Source organism: Vanessa atalanta, chromosome 9, assembly GCF_905147765.1.
Source record: "Vanessa atalanta chromosome 9, ilVanAtal1.2, whole genome shotgun sequence".
NCBI classification, from domain to species: Eukaryota; Metazoa; Arthropoda; class Insecta; order Lepidoptera; family Nymphalidae; genus Vanessa; species Vanessa atalanta.
This window is the reverse complement of record NC_061879.1, coordinates 13,035,227-13,055,088: the sequence shown is the minus strand read 5'-3', so window position 1 is coordinate 13,055,088 and position 19,862 is coordinate 13,035,227. Positions and strand designations below refer to the sequence as shown.

The following is a 19,862-nucleotide window of genomic DNA, read 5'->3' as shown; positions in this document are numbered from 1 at the left end:
TGCTGCAATATTTCGCAAATGTCTGTATAATTATAATGAACTGTTGAACGAACGTCTCAAGCTCTTAGAATGTAGTTTAGCGTTGTTAGCGTCAGGAAGTAAAGCATTATGCGCCCGGACTGACGGGCTCCAAGTCGCATTTCAGATTGTGGATGTCTGTCACGATCATTTAACAGAGCAATATATCGCCAGTTCCGTTGGCGATCCGATGACTGTTCTATTAAAATAATCTAAAAGTAAACATAAACACGAGCACCGTCAGTTCGAGACGATTACGCGAGGCCAGCTCATAAGCTAGGCATAGGCCATAGCTCAGAGCTAGTCTAGGCGAGGGCGAGGAGCGCGGGCGTTCACCCTCGCCGAAAGCGGGTCGCGAAGGTTACCGCACGCCGCCCCCCCGCGCCGCTGACGCCCGCACGTTGCCGGCTCGCTCCCTACTGCTCTCGAAATCTAACAGAATTATCAAAATCAAACTAGAACTTCCGCAACATACTTATCTAAATACCGGCAATTAGAATTTGTTGTTAATTTATCGATTTGTATTTGACAATAATAATCAGTTATAATCTTACAGTTATTCAAGCTATTTCATAATTCAATTATTTTGAATTAATATATAGGACATAAAGATATTTACTTTATATATATTTAATAGTTTTAGTTTAATGTATATATTTAGTTTTAATATACAATTAAAGAAAAACTATATCTCTAATAGATATTCATATTCTTGTCTACATACGATTGTCGTTTATTTATTAGTAATCTATAGAGATTACACTTGTTATGGTCAGTATAATTAATTGTTTATTTGCGAGCTGTGCGCTCTCTGTCGATATTATAAACATGTATGTAGAAGCATGTTTTTATAACCCATATATAATATTATGATATTTCTTTTCCTGAAACTTGAAATAAATGAATTCCTCTCGAGGTCGATTTTGAAGCCAGCTTTAATAATATTAACGGGCGCCGTATCGCACGTCGGCGTCGCCCGACGCAAGCTGAACGCAGCAAGAGCAGATGGCAACAACCTTTGAATTGAAACTGTTATAGTTCACGGAGCGATAACAATACAATCACTACGATAGCGAGATAGTGTGACACGTTGCAAGGCGCGTCGCGTGTCGAGCCACCGCGAACAAACTCAAACACCTTCGTTATTTATTATTCTATTATTATAATTTTACTATCCGTGTCTGTAGCCGATGTACTCGAAGAGAGATCGTGTCTCTATAAACAAAGTTACAATTACCATCTAATAATTTTATTTAAATTATAAGTAATATTAGATACGTTTCGTTTCGAATTACAGAAAGCGACGTTCGTCTAAATGCGAATATTTGTCGGGTTTTAGTCAATAGGCGACAGGAGCTGCCGCACAAGATACCAAAAATTTGAATAATTTTATTGAGAATTTTTAAGTGACCTTATTAGTTATCATCGATTTGATAAGAGTCAACAACCAACTGAACAGAAGTCTCAACCAGAGGGCCGTCTCGCCCCGCTCTCCTCTCTCCCGTGCCAATTAGAATAATTCATTCAGTAGAAACTAGGCCGACGCCCGTATCGCCTCTTCTCGCCTCAACCTTATTTACTGCGTAATTATTGCCACCTTTCACATCGCCTAATCTCTAATAACTAGATTTAATAAAGGGCGACGTTTCTATTTGACTCGCTTCCAAAACCCGATGAGGGACACTTTCACAGGGTCCTTAAGTCATCGAGATAGCGAATAGCCGTATATAAATAGGTCACGAATTACAATTTTTAAAGGTATTGAGAGTCGCGACTCGCGGCGCTATGCTTAATTGAAGTCATCACGGCCGCTGCGTGAGGAGCGGCGAGGGGGTCGACGGGAGCGGGCCGAGGGGGGGGGGGGGTGGCGTCGTGTATTTGCGTGTGCATCGGCAGTTAACATACCGACCACTGCGTTCAACGTATAACACTTTTTCAGTTCCAATTCTTTTCAATAACATCTCATTACGATTAAAGAAGTCATTGTCAATATTCAAACTCTCACGAGAACAACATTATGTGTTAATATCGTAATGGAAGAGTCGTGTTATAGAAAAGATTTTACGTCTCGATTCCGGCCTGTTTTAAATTTTCTTTCGTTATTGTTCAACTTGATACATAATGGGAATAGAGTTTTTCATAATTATTATGAAGTACATTTCAGAGATATTTCAGAAAATTGAGCGCTTAGTTCGTCGCTTCACAGGCATCAGGCGCCTGTAATTCTATCTGCTTTCAAGCATTCAGCCAAATGTTAATCAACTGTATCGTAACACGACTATCGTGATAAGAGTGACAAGGATAAGACGATTGAAAACAATTTGTCATGAATTAGTTTACTTTTTTATCTAAGATACCAGAAATTAGAATAACAATATATAATGATAAAGTTGACGAGATAAACGACGTAGTATAGTAAAATGAATGCGATGAAAGTTAGCGCCACCCGTATCTGCTCGAATCTTTAGCAATGGATTATGTTATTCCAGCGACGCGCTTCGTTTTAGCGCGAATACAATTCACCGTCATCCTAAAAATATTTTATACAATTAGAAACAGTTCATAAAGCTTAACTATTTAGTTTGATACTCGTTTGAATGCAATACTGTCAAGTGATAACCCTTACCTTCCTCAAACTCAAAATAAATCAAACAATTCGGATGTTATATAGATATAAAAACATTAAATGACAAATACCGCTACCGCTTTGCTACCACCAAATACATGTTTGTAATAAGAGTGAATTTAGCTCAATTATTATGTCTTATCAAATCGGGGTGTGCGCTTTGTTAATTTTAGCTAAAAAGTTCTTGAGTGCGCATGTAATTTAGCTAATTAGGGCTTCGTGCAAGCTCCATAGGGTAGTACTCACTTATCTTATATTCTATCGCCAAACAGCAGTATTTATGTGTTCAATATTGTTGTGTTCCGGTTTGAAGATTCAGTGAGCCAATGTATCTACAGGAACATGGAATACATCTTAGCTCCTAACGATGCTGGCGCTTTGGCGATGCAAGTAAATGGTATAGCTGGAATTCACTACTTAACCTCAGATGATCAACTTGGCCGTTCGCCTACCTATTTAAAAAAAAAAATGCATTGATACTTAAGCATAAAAATATCCCGACTAAACATTAATGGACGAATCGCAAAACTAATGTCACCTTAACTTTTGTTACAAAAGCGTTCATCATAAAACATGTCTACATTTAAATTTTTACTATATTTTGGTTTCCGTTAAAAATATAAACAAGTGTAGCAAGACATGATCACATGATCATGGAAACCTTACTTAAAACTTCTAGATTATAAAAACCTAGAAGTTGTATGTTATTCGATGGCGATTGAAGCTCTTTGGGGTTCTAGATCTATTCCCTTATGAGAGCGCGCCCTTCCACGTTAAATTGTCGGTGTTTTAATAAAATAAACTTAACAAATATAATTGTATTTGTACTTTTTGTTATCTTTACTCTTAGTCGTCTCTTAGTAAGACATCATGTAAGAATGAGCGTCACTCTCTGATACTAATGCACGCCGATAGTAATTTAACGCGGTGGGGCGCGCCTTCGTCAGGAAATATATCTATACTGATAGGATTAGGTTGGTGATGATGCCTTCTGACCCATTCCGGCCACGGCAGCCAGTCTCAACAGTGAAGTAAAACTATTACTATAAGTAATGTACATAATTTATCAAAATATGCTGATGGGAATAACACTCATCATTAAAGTCAGTTGGATGTGCAGTTTATCAAACCTTTTTGCTTTCAGGTGAATACTGTGCTGACGTCATCATGAAATGGAATGACGTCACCGACATCAGTAAGTTTAGATTTTTCACTGAGAAACCCATTAATTGTCAGACAAAATACATTTGGTATTTAAAATGCGATATATATAACTTGTGTGGTGATTCGTACTTTCATACTAGTCGTCGTTGCAACATATTCTTAAAATTCTCCATCTTATGTGTTAAGAAGATAATTCTGTCCCCAATATTGCAATTGTTGTTTTTGGCAGCGTTCGGCGAACGTTGGCTGATTGGCAAGTTGGCTAGCTGGCTACTACAGCTACTACATAGTGTAGCGTAGATGAGCACGTAGTACGGCACGTATACGGAACCGCGAGCTCGCGTGGGAGCTGGGAGATGTGGGCGTGGATATCGTTTAAGACGCATCTGTTTGTCGAAACGTTTTTGTTCGAGACGTAAATCTAAGATACTAAGCTGCTTCCTTGATGTTAGTTTATCATTCCAAATTGCACTCATTTCCTTTCCACGTAGCCATTCGTTATAAACCCAGGAGCGTTAAAAATAAATTGTTAGGCTTAAGATTCCAAATAATTTCTTTACTAAACATAAATAACATTAAAGTTTTTTACATATATTCTCAGTTTTAATTCGATGGTTTTGATGTTTATTTAACAGTTCAAAATAAAATATTCCTTTTGGCACCACGAATACCTCTACACAGGATTTTTTGGCACGATGTCCAGGATGTGTGCCCGTCGTGTGTACGCGGATGCTTGTAGTGGTGCCATTCATACAGAAATAGTAGCAGGGCGGATCGCGTCGCCAAACGATGACAGATTCGATAGTCAGATGTGAAACAATTGAGCATACGGTCCCAAATAAAGTCATCGACGGCATTTTTTAACTCGTAATAAAAAAGGAATGTCATTACAAGTTGAGTAATATCGGCAAGAAATAATGTACATCGTTGTATCGGAACTTGTATGTCGAGCGACATTCCAATTTAATTGTTCGTGTAATGTTCGCTTGGGAAGTGGCCGGCTGCGGTCTGCGGCCGCGCTTCGAGTCTCGACTGCGGTGGATCTGGGCATCAGACCGACTCTTCTCTTTGTACTCACAATGTAAAATATTAGCTTAAATACCTAGATCAAGTACAACGGATAAAAAATCTCATAGACCGCCCAACGTTTCGAATTATGAATATTAATTGATTGTTTTTTTTTTATATAAATTTAAGTAAAAACTATGTTGACGAAACATCAAAATAAACGACACGTTTATTTGACACACATGTTAAGTTCGTTTCACAATTACCTGATAAATTGTTGATTTTATTGACCTGATGATATCGAACAGAAGGCTCTTAATCCGTGATAATGACTATGGTTGTACATATTTTTTTGATTATCAAATGCTGCAGTACAAAAAATAATGGTAAAAAATATTTATTCATCTGTGCGTGACGGCCGGCGGCCATGTTGTGCGCGCGCCGAATTTCTGATTACATCACTGCGCAAAAAATCGCGTGCGCATGCAGCACGGGGCGCGTGAGGTGTGCGGTGCGGGGCAGGCACCGGGACGGGGGGCGTGGTACGCTTGAACGACCTTGGCCTTGCTCAGCCGAAGCCAAGGCGAGCTCAACGTTATGCCGCAATTATACATGCGCCCACCAGTCTACCGGCACTCGCTTATTATCGTACGTATTAAAATGAACTGCCCATCAAGGGAAAACATTATCCGTAAATAAACGATTACTAGGCTCAGGAAACGTTGGAAGTGAGGCTCAAAACAAACCTCACACGAATGAGTGTCGTAAAAGGAATGAACAAACGTTCGTTGGTATGATCTCCTTACTCGTACAGCTCTTAATGTTCTCGGGCCTTCGTGCGCAAACACCGCCAGTTGTTAACACCTTTCCAAAGCCGATACAATGCGCGTCAGCGACGCAGCCACACAATCTCCGAAGCAGGTTTTTAATTATCAACGCTTATTGTTGTCTCAACAAACAATTTTATACAGGCTTCGGAATTTATTAAGAGGTGAAAACCGGGAAAAGTTCCATTAGCGTATATCAATAACTACTATATACGTAAAGCAACGAATGATTCATTTTGAGACATACTATGCACGAGATAGGATCAATCAAAATACTTCAAGTAGACTTTTACAATTTAAACTTAACTTAAAAATTAAATATTACACATTTAAATTATTGAGTCCTGTATAGATGTCAAGGACAGGAACTAAACGTTTTATATACTGATGTATATATAATTGTATTTAACTAACATAACTTTGTATTTAAAATGTTGAAAAAGAGTAATTACTGAGTTTCTTCTCGATAGAATCTCCATTCCGAACCGGTGGCCTTACTTAATATAGTTTGTAAAATGCCGCCCCAAAAGCGCCTGTAAAAGCCTACTTGAATAAAGTTTTGATTGATACAATGGGTGTAGCTAGTTTTTTATCAGAATCTTTTTTTTATAAATAAAGGTAAAACATCTTTTGTTAAATTATTATAAACGCTCACTGAAGTGTAATTTATATAAAATTAATTAATTGTATCCCGGGGTGGTCGCGGCCACCCAGCACCCTCGTCTGCGCGCTCTCGTATACGTAAAGTAGATCTTTAAGAGTCTAGTTGAAAATTAATAATGATAACGTCGTGATCTTAGGCAACTTAATATTAATCTTTACTGAGGAACAAAGCGTTAGGTCATTTTAATTTTTTTATTATTACAAAAGTTTTTCAGTAAATTTCCGTAAAGGTCGCTAGGAGCGTAATTTAGGAGTATCGACATAAAATAATTAGAGAAGGTAATAATAATTATAATTTATTTGCAGCCAGTAGTGTTGCTACCCTGGGAAGTACTGGGACTGGAGGAAGGAGCTGTTTGGACTAAATTAATTGAGAATTAACACAAAATTTCGTACTATTTTTGAATAAAACAATTAAGATTCTTGTGTCCACATTCGTCTTCGTAAACTTCAAGTGACTAAGGAGGCTATAACATAAGAGTATTCGCCGTAAATTCTAATAGAGCTTAGTGTTGCAACATATTCAAACGCATTAATTTAAAGATATTTATTTACAACACATTGATCGCAAATGTTTCGTATCAGTTTCGCGCAGTGGAATACCTGTCGCGTGATTTATTTCCGACGAGCGCTAATACCGGTTTAAATATAAATAACGATGACGGTAACTTATTACTTCTTTTATTTGGTACTTAATCTGTAAATGAGCCATCGATCGACCGCCTGAATGTAATCTAAAATTGATTCGGAGTGTGACATGGTTACTGCAGCGTGTGTAATGGGAAGTATCATTGCCATATGACCTCTAAGATCACCGTTTACGCCGCAGGTCTTGCAACTTATGTAGTGCTTTGAATTTCAACAACGATCACGTATCACCCATTGGCTGGTTAATATTTTGCATACCTGTTACAGGGACACTGACTAACCTTTGTACATTATTAAGATTCTAATTTAGGAAAGATTAGAAAGTTTTAATTCAGGTGAAACCGTAGTCCTGTGAGTCTGAGTCTTACTAATTATGAGAATAGATTTGAACCGAGCAATGCATAATTTTTTCCTTCATTTTAATTTTATGTTATTTTATTAAATAGGTCTGAGATGTTTTTTTAATTCTTAATATCTTAAGTCTCAACCAATGGTAATGAATAATGATAAAAGATCACACAATTCCGTAAAAATATGCGAACAAACAATTTATTTATAGTATCTTAAAATATATGTGGATGAAACTATATTCAATCAATAAGTATAATCCAAAAATAAACAATGACATAATAACAAGTGGGATCTTAATCATGTATCAAGAACCGTCTATCGAGATGCGTCGAAAATAACCGAATAATTTTATTTATTATTTATTTATTTATACCCGCAGCGTAGATACCTAGATCAATCCTTTCATTTTATAATTCATGAGAGCTCCTAAGTGTTGAGCTACGATCAAGAATGACCATATTAAAGTTGTATTAAACACACGCATACAATCGTGATTACGAGCTGAAGCGAGATTGGCCGTGTCTATTGTAATATCGCCGCAGCCCAATGTATCTTTAATATGTTGGCATATATGGATAAAATATGTATCTGCACGTAGAGGATGGGTATACGTGGTCTGCGTCTATGGTAACCTTGAAAACTTGCTCAAAGAGAAACTTGTGCCGGCAGTGGTGAAGTTATAACCGTTGGCATGCTTATTGGCAATTATTAGCATAGCTCCCGGTACCATTCCGAGCGCTGCATCGGTGCTATTTCGATTATGAACTTTGCTATGTCTCGCCTCATAAATCTCCAAACTGCGCCAGATGGAGCAATCATTTTTGATCATATTTAAACTTTAGTTATTTCTTTACAAGTCGCTAGCTTGTGTCCCGTTTTCGTCCGTGTATAGTAAGTGTTTATGTCGAACATTATAACAGTGTTCTTGGGTAAAGCGACACATTTATCTGTAACAAGATCACAATAACGGATAAGATCACAGTTCCGCGTCTTCGCAGCGATTTGTGTTCATTCAAACATCTTCCACCTGTCTCTGATCTAGCCGTAGCTGTAGCTAGCTCTATGGTCAAAGTTAAAATGCAACATTTCTATATAATACAACTCGAATTTACTTATTTCAAACTGAAGTTTGAAAGAACTTACTACTTACTTACTCGAATTATCTGATTCTGAAGCGATATTATTTTTAGACAAATTTATTAGTAAGCTATATTATGTTAATCTCTCACTTACATGGGAGTGGAACATGAAATTGAATACGAACACAAACACAAAAACACAATCGCGTTCAATTGCTTTGATAGAGGCGTTCGGGAAGTTGTGCTTTGAAGACAAGAAATTTTCACGACAGTCAGGAGCTCGGCCGCTGACCTTGAGTTTGAGTAGATTGGGTGTGTTACTGTTCAGAGTGCGTTGTCTGTGTGTGTAGCACTCGGCACTCGGCCCACGCACTGCCGCCGCGCCCTCCCCGCGCCTGGTCACGTCGAGCAGTCAAGTCGACGCTGTGCCCACATTTGCATTGCGGTGCCCATCCAGCTATGAGTATGTTGGACTTGCATGGACCTTAATATTTAAATAGTTACCGTTTCACAGCTTACCTTTAGTAAAATCACCGATTTCATGGTTCCTTCATGCGCCTTCTATTAGAATTGATAAAATCTGTCCGTATCATTCGGTTCCCATCTACACACATTTGTGGCATTAACTTAATATGGGATAGCATTTATTTCTTTAAATAGTACCACAATCATTTGTATTCTGAAAGGAAAGCAACCTATAAAAATGATGAAATAAGTCTCTTTGACAAAAAATAAACTTGTAACATTACATCAATGTAAATTGCCACGCAATCATAGACAAGCCTTTCTTACAAATAAAGGGCTTCACATAATATGTAGGTACATAAATGTATTTGGTCGCACCGGATACGAGTAATGTAAATAAGTTAGGTACCTGACGTTTAAATATTTATGAGAATAGTAATCTGATTGAACTAACTCTATTTATTTACATTATGTAAATGTGCTAATGTTTCTCATGGCCTCCATCTCGTTCTTGTTAGGTAGAAACTTACATTTACATTTTTTGTTGCGTCAAAGTCGAAAAAAAAACACTTTTAAATCAAATAACCAGATATCCCGCAGACGCATTAATAACATTAAATCATTGCAAGCAAACACAAGAGACCGGAAACCCACATAAAGGTCCATAAACATGTCCGTGAAACCGCAGATGCATGGCTACCGCACGGTGGTTCGACGTTTCGTGACTCGCTCCCGTCAACGACGCAATGAATCTTGATCTCCGCTGCACCACGATAACACCCACTGAAATATTTCTACACCATAAACACCCCTATTCCGTCCACATAAAGAGCGTTTCGGTTTCCGTCATTTGCGGCCACGAGATAAGATCTGAGCGCGAACAGTACGTCAAGCGAGAATACAGACCTTTCAATTATTCACAAGGAACACTGTTATAGGACATACTTTGACTTTCGATATATCTTTAAAAAACTTCTTGTCTGAGTCTAATTTGACACTTTGATACTCAATTGACTTTTTGTTTGGTGCTATGGGCGCACAAATGCAATGTTCGCCGTTAAAATTCCTATATACGGGGAGAATATCGTCCAATCCCAATATAGACATATTTGTAATGTAGCTCTCTCGTTCAGCCCGGTTTCACTCGCAGTCGAGTCGGTTTTGTGCTTTCCTGTTTTAATCTAGTTCTATGATACAATTTTTAGATGCATTTTCTATCCAAAGACCAGTCTATCTAACTTTTTCTCTTTTTGACGAGTCGGTGAAACTTCGACGCTATTTACTGTGAGTGACCTAAACGAACATTTTCACAACTAAACTTGCTTTATAATCGATAAAAATCCTTTTCGGATAGACTGATATTGAATAGGATCTTTAATTACATTTGAGTAACACGTAATGGTTTAATAAGTAGTGTTCGTTTTGAATGATATAAAGGTAAATTATTGAATCGTCCAATAAGCGAGGAAATAGGACCGCTGAAAACAACATCAAGCGAAACGCCAGGACAGAATAATGTAGCGTCAGAAACGGAGAGCATTGAGCGAAGTGATTTATTGCTGCCATAGTGCGCGCTGATTCAATATTCAGCCGATAGTGGCCGGTTTTTGTGGAGGCTGGGATCCTTCATTGATTGCGTGAATTACGTTGCGATATTTATGTAACTGAGAGCGGTCCTACGCCGCACAAGGACACGATCCATATACACAATATTAGTCCTAAGTACATTTTAATTCTCAATAAAAAGTTATTGAATGTAACACCGTCTCTGCTATAGACTGCTTAATGTCCGCCTGTTTGAAATTTAAAAGTGTCCAGCTCACCGCGATGGAAATAATCTCACTCTAACGATTTTTTAAGTTATTTTTAACTCTCCGATTAGCGACTTGCGGTTCGATCCCGTTCCTTTAATTTGTTTGACGAGACGAGGGCGGCGTGTCGTGGCTACTTTTACCGTGGGGAGGTGATTTGGAGGGCATCCATTTTATTTATGTTTTATATTGCAATATTCCAAAAATATAAACTATTTACAATATCTATTATACTATACCCTCATTAATATCGGCGGGTAACTCGTTATTTCAACACGCTTTTAGCTTGACCTTTTTATGTAATAGGTAAAAGGACGGGCAAATAGGCCACCTGGTGGTAAGTGGTCACCGCCACCCAGTCGTTAGCGCAGTAAGAAATATTAACTATTCCTTACATCAATGCGCCGCGAACCTTGGAATCTAAGCGGTTGTCTCCCTTGTGCATGTAGTTCCACTTACTCACTCACCCTTCAAACCGGAACACAACAACACTAAGCTGTGCTGCTTGGCAGTAGAATATCTCATGAGTGGGTGGTACCTACTCAGACGGGCTTGCACGAAGTCCTGTACCACCACCTACCACCGAATACCTGTATGGATGTAACGAAATATTTTTTTATTAATATTTAATCGTTACCTATTTGGAAATATCCAATCGATGTTAAAATATTTTTGAGGACCTGCGCCTTATTTTTATAAACAATATTTCAGTTTCAAAACTTTATTTTTATTTTAAATCAATTCAAAAACCTTGAATTTACACCTTGGTCTATCTTTTGCCATTGCACATATTTAAAAAATGTTTTTGACTTTTCAATGACGGGGCGTTTCAATAAATGTTTTTGTTTTTTTTTTAGCTGTATTACGTAACGTAACATGATAGTTCTTAAAACAAATGAAAAACGTTGTAATGGTACAATTATTCATGAATTTCGTTCCGGTTTTTCAAAGTGTAGTTATATTAGTTTAATTATTGTTTTTATTAAACGTGTTTGTTGTTTGACGTATTAAAATGAATAATTATATAAGTTTTAAATTAAAAAAAAAAAGTCTAGCCAATATGAAAATATTTTATTGTGTTTAAGCGTTAACGTTTATTTATTATCTTTCATAAGTTTAAACATTTAATACATAAATATCACTTACCTTGGTTTGCCAGATTAAAAATAAACAAGTTATATATTATTACAGCTCATCGTCTTAGGGCCGGACATATTCCATCAAAAAGTTTTAGGTTTGTTATGAAAAAAAATTTGATTCTCTTAATTGTGATAAGTGTGGAAGTTTTGGAGATCTATATCACTCGTTGATGGAATGTGGCAAGACTCAGAATCAGATAAAGTTACCCTTAACTAATCTAAAAGCATGTTTGTCTCCAATGCATTGGAATTTATTATAACATGAATATTATAAACACAAATGAAATCCTGTGGTAGTGGTATTGAACCTGCGATCGAATGTTAAAATTCACCCGTTGTAACCACAGCGCGGCCTCGGCTCTTGCTTAGTCTAAATAAAAAGTCTTGATCAGTTAAAACAGTAGTGTAGATCAGATCAATATTTTGAGAACTTTTCAAAAAAAAGCAGATATTAGGATTGCTTTCAAAATTATTACGTCAAATTTATCTTAATAATTTTGAAAGCAATCCTAAAATGAATTATATAATACTCGGTGTTTCATTTTGTGCATAGCTTTGTTATTTCATATAACACGACACGCGTCACGCGTGTAATCGACAAGCCCTCAGTTTCGCGAAGCCGCCGTCCAGATCAGTTTAAATATATCACTAAATGTTTGTAGTCTGGAAGTCAATTACTTATCTTTATTACGTTCACGATGGATGGTGTTCTTAGCGCTGCCTAAAAACTTTTCAACTTATGAATCACGACCGTTTTAAAATAGAATTTCGTGCCAAGAAGGGAATTTTCGCAATAATGATAATCTCACTTAATAACAGCGCAGAATTAAAAGGTTCGCTCGCTATGATAGAACCCTTTAAATTGAAGTTGACCTGCTTTTTACAAATTAAGGTACCGAGCCGGCATTTCATAAATTCACTCGAATTAAGATAATGTGATAGTTTAAAAGGATGCATTTTATTCGTTAGTGTATTATGAAATACGAAATTTTACGTTTTTGAGATTTGTATTTTAAATATTCGCTTTATGTCGTTTAAAACTGCCGCCATGCTACAATTTATATATGGATAACCATATATACCTAAAATCGATGCCTATCGATGTTGTTAATAAATACAATTTTGAAAATAATTGGTTTCGGATTTCTTCTTTAAAACTTCAGAAGAGTTGCAAATAACCTGAAGTCCAAACACTTTAGTATACATCATCAGTAATCATATGATACGTTTAATATAAGAACAACGTCGTTACAAAATGAAATTATAATTTAAAAAATTCGAATAATTATTTTTCTAATGCCATTTTTGTACAAAGACTGAGTTTTTGCTGTAATTTCGAGCCCTGATAGGCAACATCGACTAGCGTATTGTTGTGAACGGGTGCATCGCTCCACTCGTTGCTATTACACCGTTTCTACCGTTAAGCCAATTTTTGTATTTTGTCTTACATGTCTTGTACGCCTGAAGCGCTACTCGGACCAGAATACTTCCCGCTAAACTCGAGACGAATTATCTAAAGTTACACGTTGCGTCATGGCGGGATGTCGGTTAGCAAGGTGTTAGAGGCCCGCGCCGCGCGCCGCGCCGGGTAGTCTGCGGGCTCCAGCCGACACAAGTTCAAGTCCACCCCCTCCGCCCCGAGACACCTCTCCCACCCACTCTCCTATTCCTGCCTGTTAGTACACTGCATCGCTAATTTCGTACTTTTCTTACATTGTCATGCGTTTTTGGGTCACAGGCGATGGCAGACGTAGGCTGCGTACTATCGCCTTTATGTTATTATAAAACCTTTTAGATGGGGATTCTGCAGTCACTGGCCTGAATGTAAGCGATAGGTACGACGCGGTTGAGTCGTTTGTTGTGTTTTGTCGAGGAATCAGTTTGACGTAACATAATAAGGAAATGGTGACCAAACGCAGTGCATTTGAAATGCGCGGCTCGCTATAAGATAGTAAGAATATAATAGTTAAATCGTCAACCCTAACATTGTCAAAGTGACTGGAATTGAATTAAATTAAACTGAGTATATTATTATTAGAAGTTTTCGAAAGTGGTTTTCCTTATGATTTCTGTGTCTTCCTCGCGAGCTTCACCGCTTGTGAACCGAATCGAATGATTTTATTTTTTATTTGTTATATTAAGTATAGGAGGGTAAATAAAAAAATTCTATATCCGTATCCTCTAATTTTCTACTCTTGTGGAATAATAATATTATTTACTTGTTGATTGTTCGTTATTCGATCTCTCCGTCGATATTAAATTGCTTTTAATGTTTTATGATTAATAATGAATATTGTTAAATATTATTCAAGAGTCAAAATCCATTAAAAGAAAAAGTTGATTACGAAAATTGGAAAACTATGTTTTCTAAATCGTTTAGGACATATTTATTTTCGATGTAAATATAATTGAAAAGTTCTCACATGTAGGTATATTTATAAAGTCGATTTTTTTTTATGAAATAATTTATGTTCAACTTAAATATGGTGTTTTTTTTGTTAGGTATGGGTGGTGAAGCATGCGCCTGCGCGCCTGTTCCGCCACGACCGCTCGCTGCGCCGGAGCCCGACCAGCTATACGATCACCATTCTTCGGAGGAAGAACTAGAGGTGATTACCAAATATTCCAAATATAATCATTTACATCAATAACATCATATCAAAGTTGTTACGCTCTTATTTGTGTAATAAGTATTGCTAAATCACGGCCTCAGTTACTGAAAACGTTGCAGACGGTTTGCCTTGCGTTGTTATGTCCAACATTTTGTGCTATTGTTCTAGTAAATCAACTCCACGTTATTTAAATACTCACAGAATGATCTTACAGTGTACAGTGTTGTTATTTTGTCTCCTGGGGTCAATTCGACTGACTTATAATGGTTATATACGATTCCGATTATAATCCGATCCGAGTTTGACCGAACCGCAACTGACGTCGCGTTAGTAGATCAGTAAAACGGCTGAACGTCAATGATTCCATTTTGATTCGTTTGTGATAAAGTGACAATGTGTTAGTTGAATTGGCGCCAGAAAAGCGAAGTCCCCCGGGTTACGAACGTTGCAGCAAATGTGTACGACAGCACATTATTTCGGTAATACTTATTAATAAATTATTTATGGTTGTAATTAATTTATGCGTGCCTCGATAAGGACGGCTCCGTTTTCGCTATATCTCATGTCCGAACGTTACCTGCGCCTGTAGTGTAGCAACACCTTACAACACATCTACGATAAGAAAATTTCAACGGGTTAGTTAATAGTAATAAATTTATAGCGTGTCGCCGGCGTCCCGGTCAATATGGCGTATTAAAATACAATAATTCGCACAGAGCTGTAAATCGATAAAACTATAAAGACATACTATTACAAATGAACTATCAAAAGTCCCTAACGATCCTTCGCCTGCTAAAAATATCAGTTCTAAGCAAATTATTACAATCTCATCAGTATATATTTGTTTATGTCGACCAGACCTTTTTGCCTGTACAAATATGCTTCTTATTAATTTAATATTTAAATTATTAACAAAAGAAATTGTTTTAGCTCGGTTCCCATATTAAACGAATCGTTATTGTATATAAGTAATCAATCGTTTTAGCACGAGTAACGACCCGGTGGCATAGTTCCTAAACGTCACATACAACCGACTTAGAAAGTCACTATAGGTTTTAATACAATATGTTTGCACTTCTGATTTTTGTTTCCTCGACAAATCTGCCATCCGTAAGCAAATATCCGAACAATTATGTATTACGTAATTTCGAAATTGATGCCATGAAGTTCTTGTAAATAGACATTTATTATTAGCTGAATTAAGGACATTATTATGTAAACAAAATTATCTTTGAATATCCTCTTAACTTCTATGGAACGTGTGTTGGATAAATAAGGAAGATTGCCTCACACACACACAACTCCACTCCATTGGTTTGTTTTTTCCATGTAATATTTGTGACCTGAGATAAGCATATAAAATACTTCGACTCAAACGAAGTAATATGACTGAATATGTAAAGGACGTACATCGTATTTCGGTATGAAACACGGAACATATTCGTGCATAAAGTTATTGTGTATTAATTTAATAAAACATACTCATTGTGACAGATAATATAATTAGCCCCGTACGATGCAATAATGAATTCCGTTAAGACTACCCGTAGTGTGTTTCGCGCTGTATCGGTCGTGTCGCGGGGCCTGTCAATATGATCGATATACATAGGAGGGGTTGCACCGCCGGCAAGACAATTGTTGCCGACAGAGAATTGCTGATGCGGTAATTGGCCGACTCGCCGACCACCCGCGCCGCGCTCGTTATGCTCACCACTTTTGCAGACAAACCGACCGACGGTCCTCGTACCATAATAAATCCACGGTTGTTCTACTACGACATTAAATTTGTAAAATTCGTGGAATCGCTTTACTGATGATAAGGCGAGGCCTGCTGTGCGAAGATCAAAGCGTTGAATATTTCATGTTTCTAATCGGAGAAACGATTTTCTACCAACATTGATACCGAGCCCGTTAACTCGTAGAGATGCTAATATTCGTGTACTCTATTGATTATTCACATTTTGTTTCGATTACCATGAAGGTAAGGTAGGGGGGTGCAAGCGGCACCTCCCACGATTCATAGCAAAATCTTTAAAATATGCATATCTGTCATCGGAACAGAATTGCGGACCGACGGAGCTAAGTTGGTTATATCTCACGCTGACAACTGGCCGATTCCTCACGAGTCACACGGCGCATTAATTCTCAACGACACACCGCAACTAAATTACACCGTCGCCTCTTCCTCTCCCCGCCCCTTCCCCTTCCTCCGACCCACCCCTTTCCACGTCAAGGGAACTATTATGCGGAGACTTGGCATCCGTACTATACACTTCCTGAACGACAGAGGCAATTCGAAGGGCTGCACTGTAATCAACCCCCTGGAAACCATGTTAGGAAACAGCCCCGTGCTTTGACTGATTCCTGCAACTTGACCATATGTTATGAACAAATGATGTTATGAACAAAAAGGTGCAATGAAGTTAATAGTCTTCTTTTCATTTACCGTTTACTTTTAAAAAGATGCTGATGAAATGATGCTGAAAGCTTTGTTCAAGTTATTAGTAACTTCACCGTCTCAATTAACCATAAAGCTTGTGTTCAGTTGACCAGAGACCAAATAATGTGCAATGCACGAATGAATTAAAACTATTATCTTTTTTTATATTGTAGGCAGATGGGCTAATGGGCCTCCTAATAGTATGTGCCCATCACCACCCATAAAGACTGGGGCTGTAAAAAATATTAACCAGGAATGGTTAAATCTCCAATGCGCCACCAAGTTAGGGAGTTAAGATGTTATGTCCCTTGTGCCTGTAGTTACTCACTGGCACACAGGCTCTCTCTCTAATCATTTTTCAAACCGGAATACACCAATACTATTGTTGTTTGGTGGAACATCTGAAGAATATGTACTTACCCAGGCCGGCTTGCATAAAACCCTACCAAATAAATTACAGCGTTACAATTTGAATATTATTACGTTACAAAATAGAAATTTAATTACATAATAAATGTCTTAACAAAAAATTATCAGAAAGTACTGAAAATGGAAAAAAAAAATTAAGGAACGTAATTAGTATTAAGTTGCCGAACAATTTGAGAACAAAAAATGTTTACCCATGTTACGTAAAGAGATTAAAATATCACGAGAGGTGAACGCCCTCCGGCTGCGGGTAGCAAAAATTAGTAGACGAACAAAAACCTTATACGTATGAACTGTTCACACGCCGACGACTGAGCAGCTATTTCTTGAACTGCGACTCCCCACGACGGGCGACGGTGTACAAATAGTTTTTGTTACGAAATAGAAATAGTTTTCGTTTGAATTCATTTACTTTTGATGCAATTATGAAGCCGCACAAAGCAGCTAACTTACTGGTTACTAAATTATTACTTTTGAAAAAGTAACAGATATATGTTCCATTCATTTTTTGCTTATTTCTGTACATAAAGTATAGTACTATAGGCTACAGCATTCTCGGTCCCCTGGAAGAAATAAAATCAATCATGTTTTATCTTCAAAATTATTTTGTTCGTAAATTTAAGAAAACGTTGTAGCTCACAAAACATGACTCGCATCGTTGAAACAAATACGCCCATTTGACCCGAAGTCCGAGCTGTAAATCTAGTTTGTCAATTAACGAATGAAACAATTATTTTTGATGAACGTTTCCTCATCTATAAATATTTTCACTTTGAGGGATGAATATCCTAATACAACCGCAAATATACTTTGTGTTAACAGCAAAACGGTTTGTGTTAACGGTTTGAAGGGCAAGCGAGCCAATGTAACTACAGCCACGAGGGACAAACATCTTGGTTTCCAGGGTTGGTGGTTCATTGGCGATCTAAGTGATGATTGGTATTTGTGACATCAGGTGAATAAAATCTAAATGTTACGTAAGAGCTTCACGAAAAGAAGATATCAGTAAAGAATTAACCGAGAACTAGATAGAGGACATGAATGGAGGAAAAAGCACCGCTCTGACCCCGAATATATGGGATCCGATGGCAGGGGATGGCAAACGAAGGAGTGAATGAATGATGAGGGTGTAATGAGTCTACTCTGTCACGTGACACGCGTGAAATTCTCAATAGGCTCTAATCGACCCTGTAGGCTTTGACCTCGTGTACTGTGCACTTCTGTCATGTCTCGGTATCGCAATGTTCATACTCGCATAAAGAGTAGTTCTTTTTTGTGAATATCAATTTTGAGAGCACCTATGACAAACAGTAACCTTAGCGTATTAAACAGTGTTACTTATTAATGGTTAATTATAATATTAAGTACAAAATAATCAAATAAAATCAGAACGAAATGTACGCTTAACAAGATTATCGTTTAAATTAAATATGACGCTTAGACATGTTCGTTATATATACTGAACACAGACAAGACAACTCAGTAGATTCTAATTTATATATAAGGCATTTTAAGAGTCAGTAGCTCAGCGGTGTGTGGACCGCCTAGCGGAATTTAAGTCAACATTTCGATCGCTTTAGGCTGACGTCGTCCCCGCTCCTAAGGACTGATACGAGTAAGTTCAAATGTAATCACACCATTATGGGAGTCCTACTTTTTCTCAAATATGTACATGCAGTGGCGATAGGGCCTACAATTGATGTAACGTATTCGTATATAATGTTTGACTAATAATAAAATTTGTATGAATGTAATACGTGTTTGTATACTTTTGTATGTGCGTTAGTTTTTGTGATCACGAAGTACTTAAATAGGTATAACACCTTACACTAAGTCGCAGGAGTAACGTCTGTCGTGTTGTGCGTGTGTGGGTGGGTGTGAGCGTCTTCCTACCCATTGTTACTACATTTCAAGAGAGCTGCCGCGCACGCAACGAGACGTCGCGCGTCGCTACTCGCTTTGTACCTGTCTGACAGTTACTCTAGGCACTTGTGCGCCTGTGTGTATCTACGTTGGTGGGTACACCGCCTACACCGCCCGTAAATTCTTCCCGTTTAAAGAATTATATTATTTATTCTTTAAGATAATATACAAAATGTCGATCCGAGTAGTTATTATGCGTACAGAGATCGAAATAAGATAGATAGTATTAGTACTTTCGTAAAAGTAAAATATAACCTTGATTAATAAATACCGGCGAAAAACTGGTTCTAGAGAATTAGCACCAATGAACAAAACAAGCAAAATAAAAAAAATGACCTTGGCCTCTGTGTTAGTAATATTGTTCGATGTTATCACAAACAGCTTGATAGCACACGGCTCTGTGACTTTTGTTGAGGCTGTATCTGGAGTTCTACAACATCGACTAACATAAAAATTGCATCGTTGGTGAAGAAGTTTAACAATTTGCAACCTTCCTACTTGTACAAGATTAGTCTAAATACTAGACGGATATAAAAAAAGCGCTGTTTTAAGCTGAGTTGTTAGGCACATATCTAAGTAATATTGAGCCGGCCTCAAAACGTTTTCCTCTCTGCTGGTATGAAGCGATACAGATGTATACTTCAAATAGCGGGCTTCCTTGC

General features: G+C 37.5%; 1 protein-coding gene across 3 annotated transcripts in view; it reads left to right on the top strand.

Annotated features, from left to right (window-relative positions):
• Nucleotides 1-19,862, top strand: part of LOC125066155 — a 47,586-nt gene that overhangs the window by 14,832 nt on the left and 12,892 nt on the right. For all 3 annotated transcript variants that reach the window (XM_047674098.1, XM_047674097.1, XM_047674099.1), the window contains exons 3-4: nt 3,789-3,839; nt 14,302-14,408. In XM_047674098.1, coding sequence (XP_047530054.1) covers nt 3,789-3,839; nt 14,302-14,408 — 158 coding nt within the window. The remainder of the gene's footprint in view (nt 1-3,788; nt 3,840-14,301; nt 14,409-19,862) is intronic.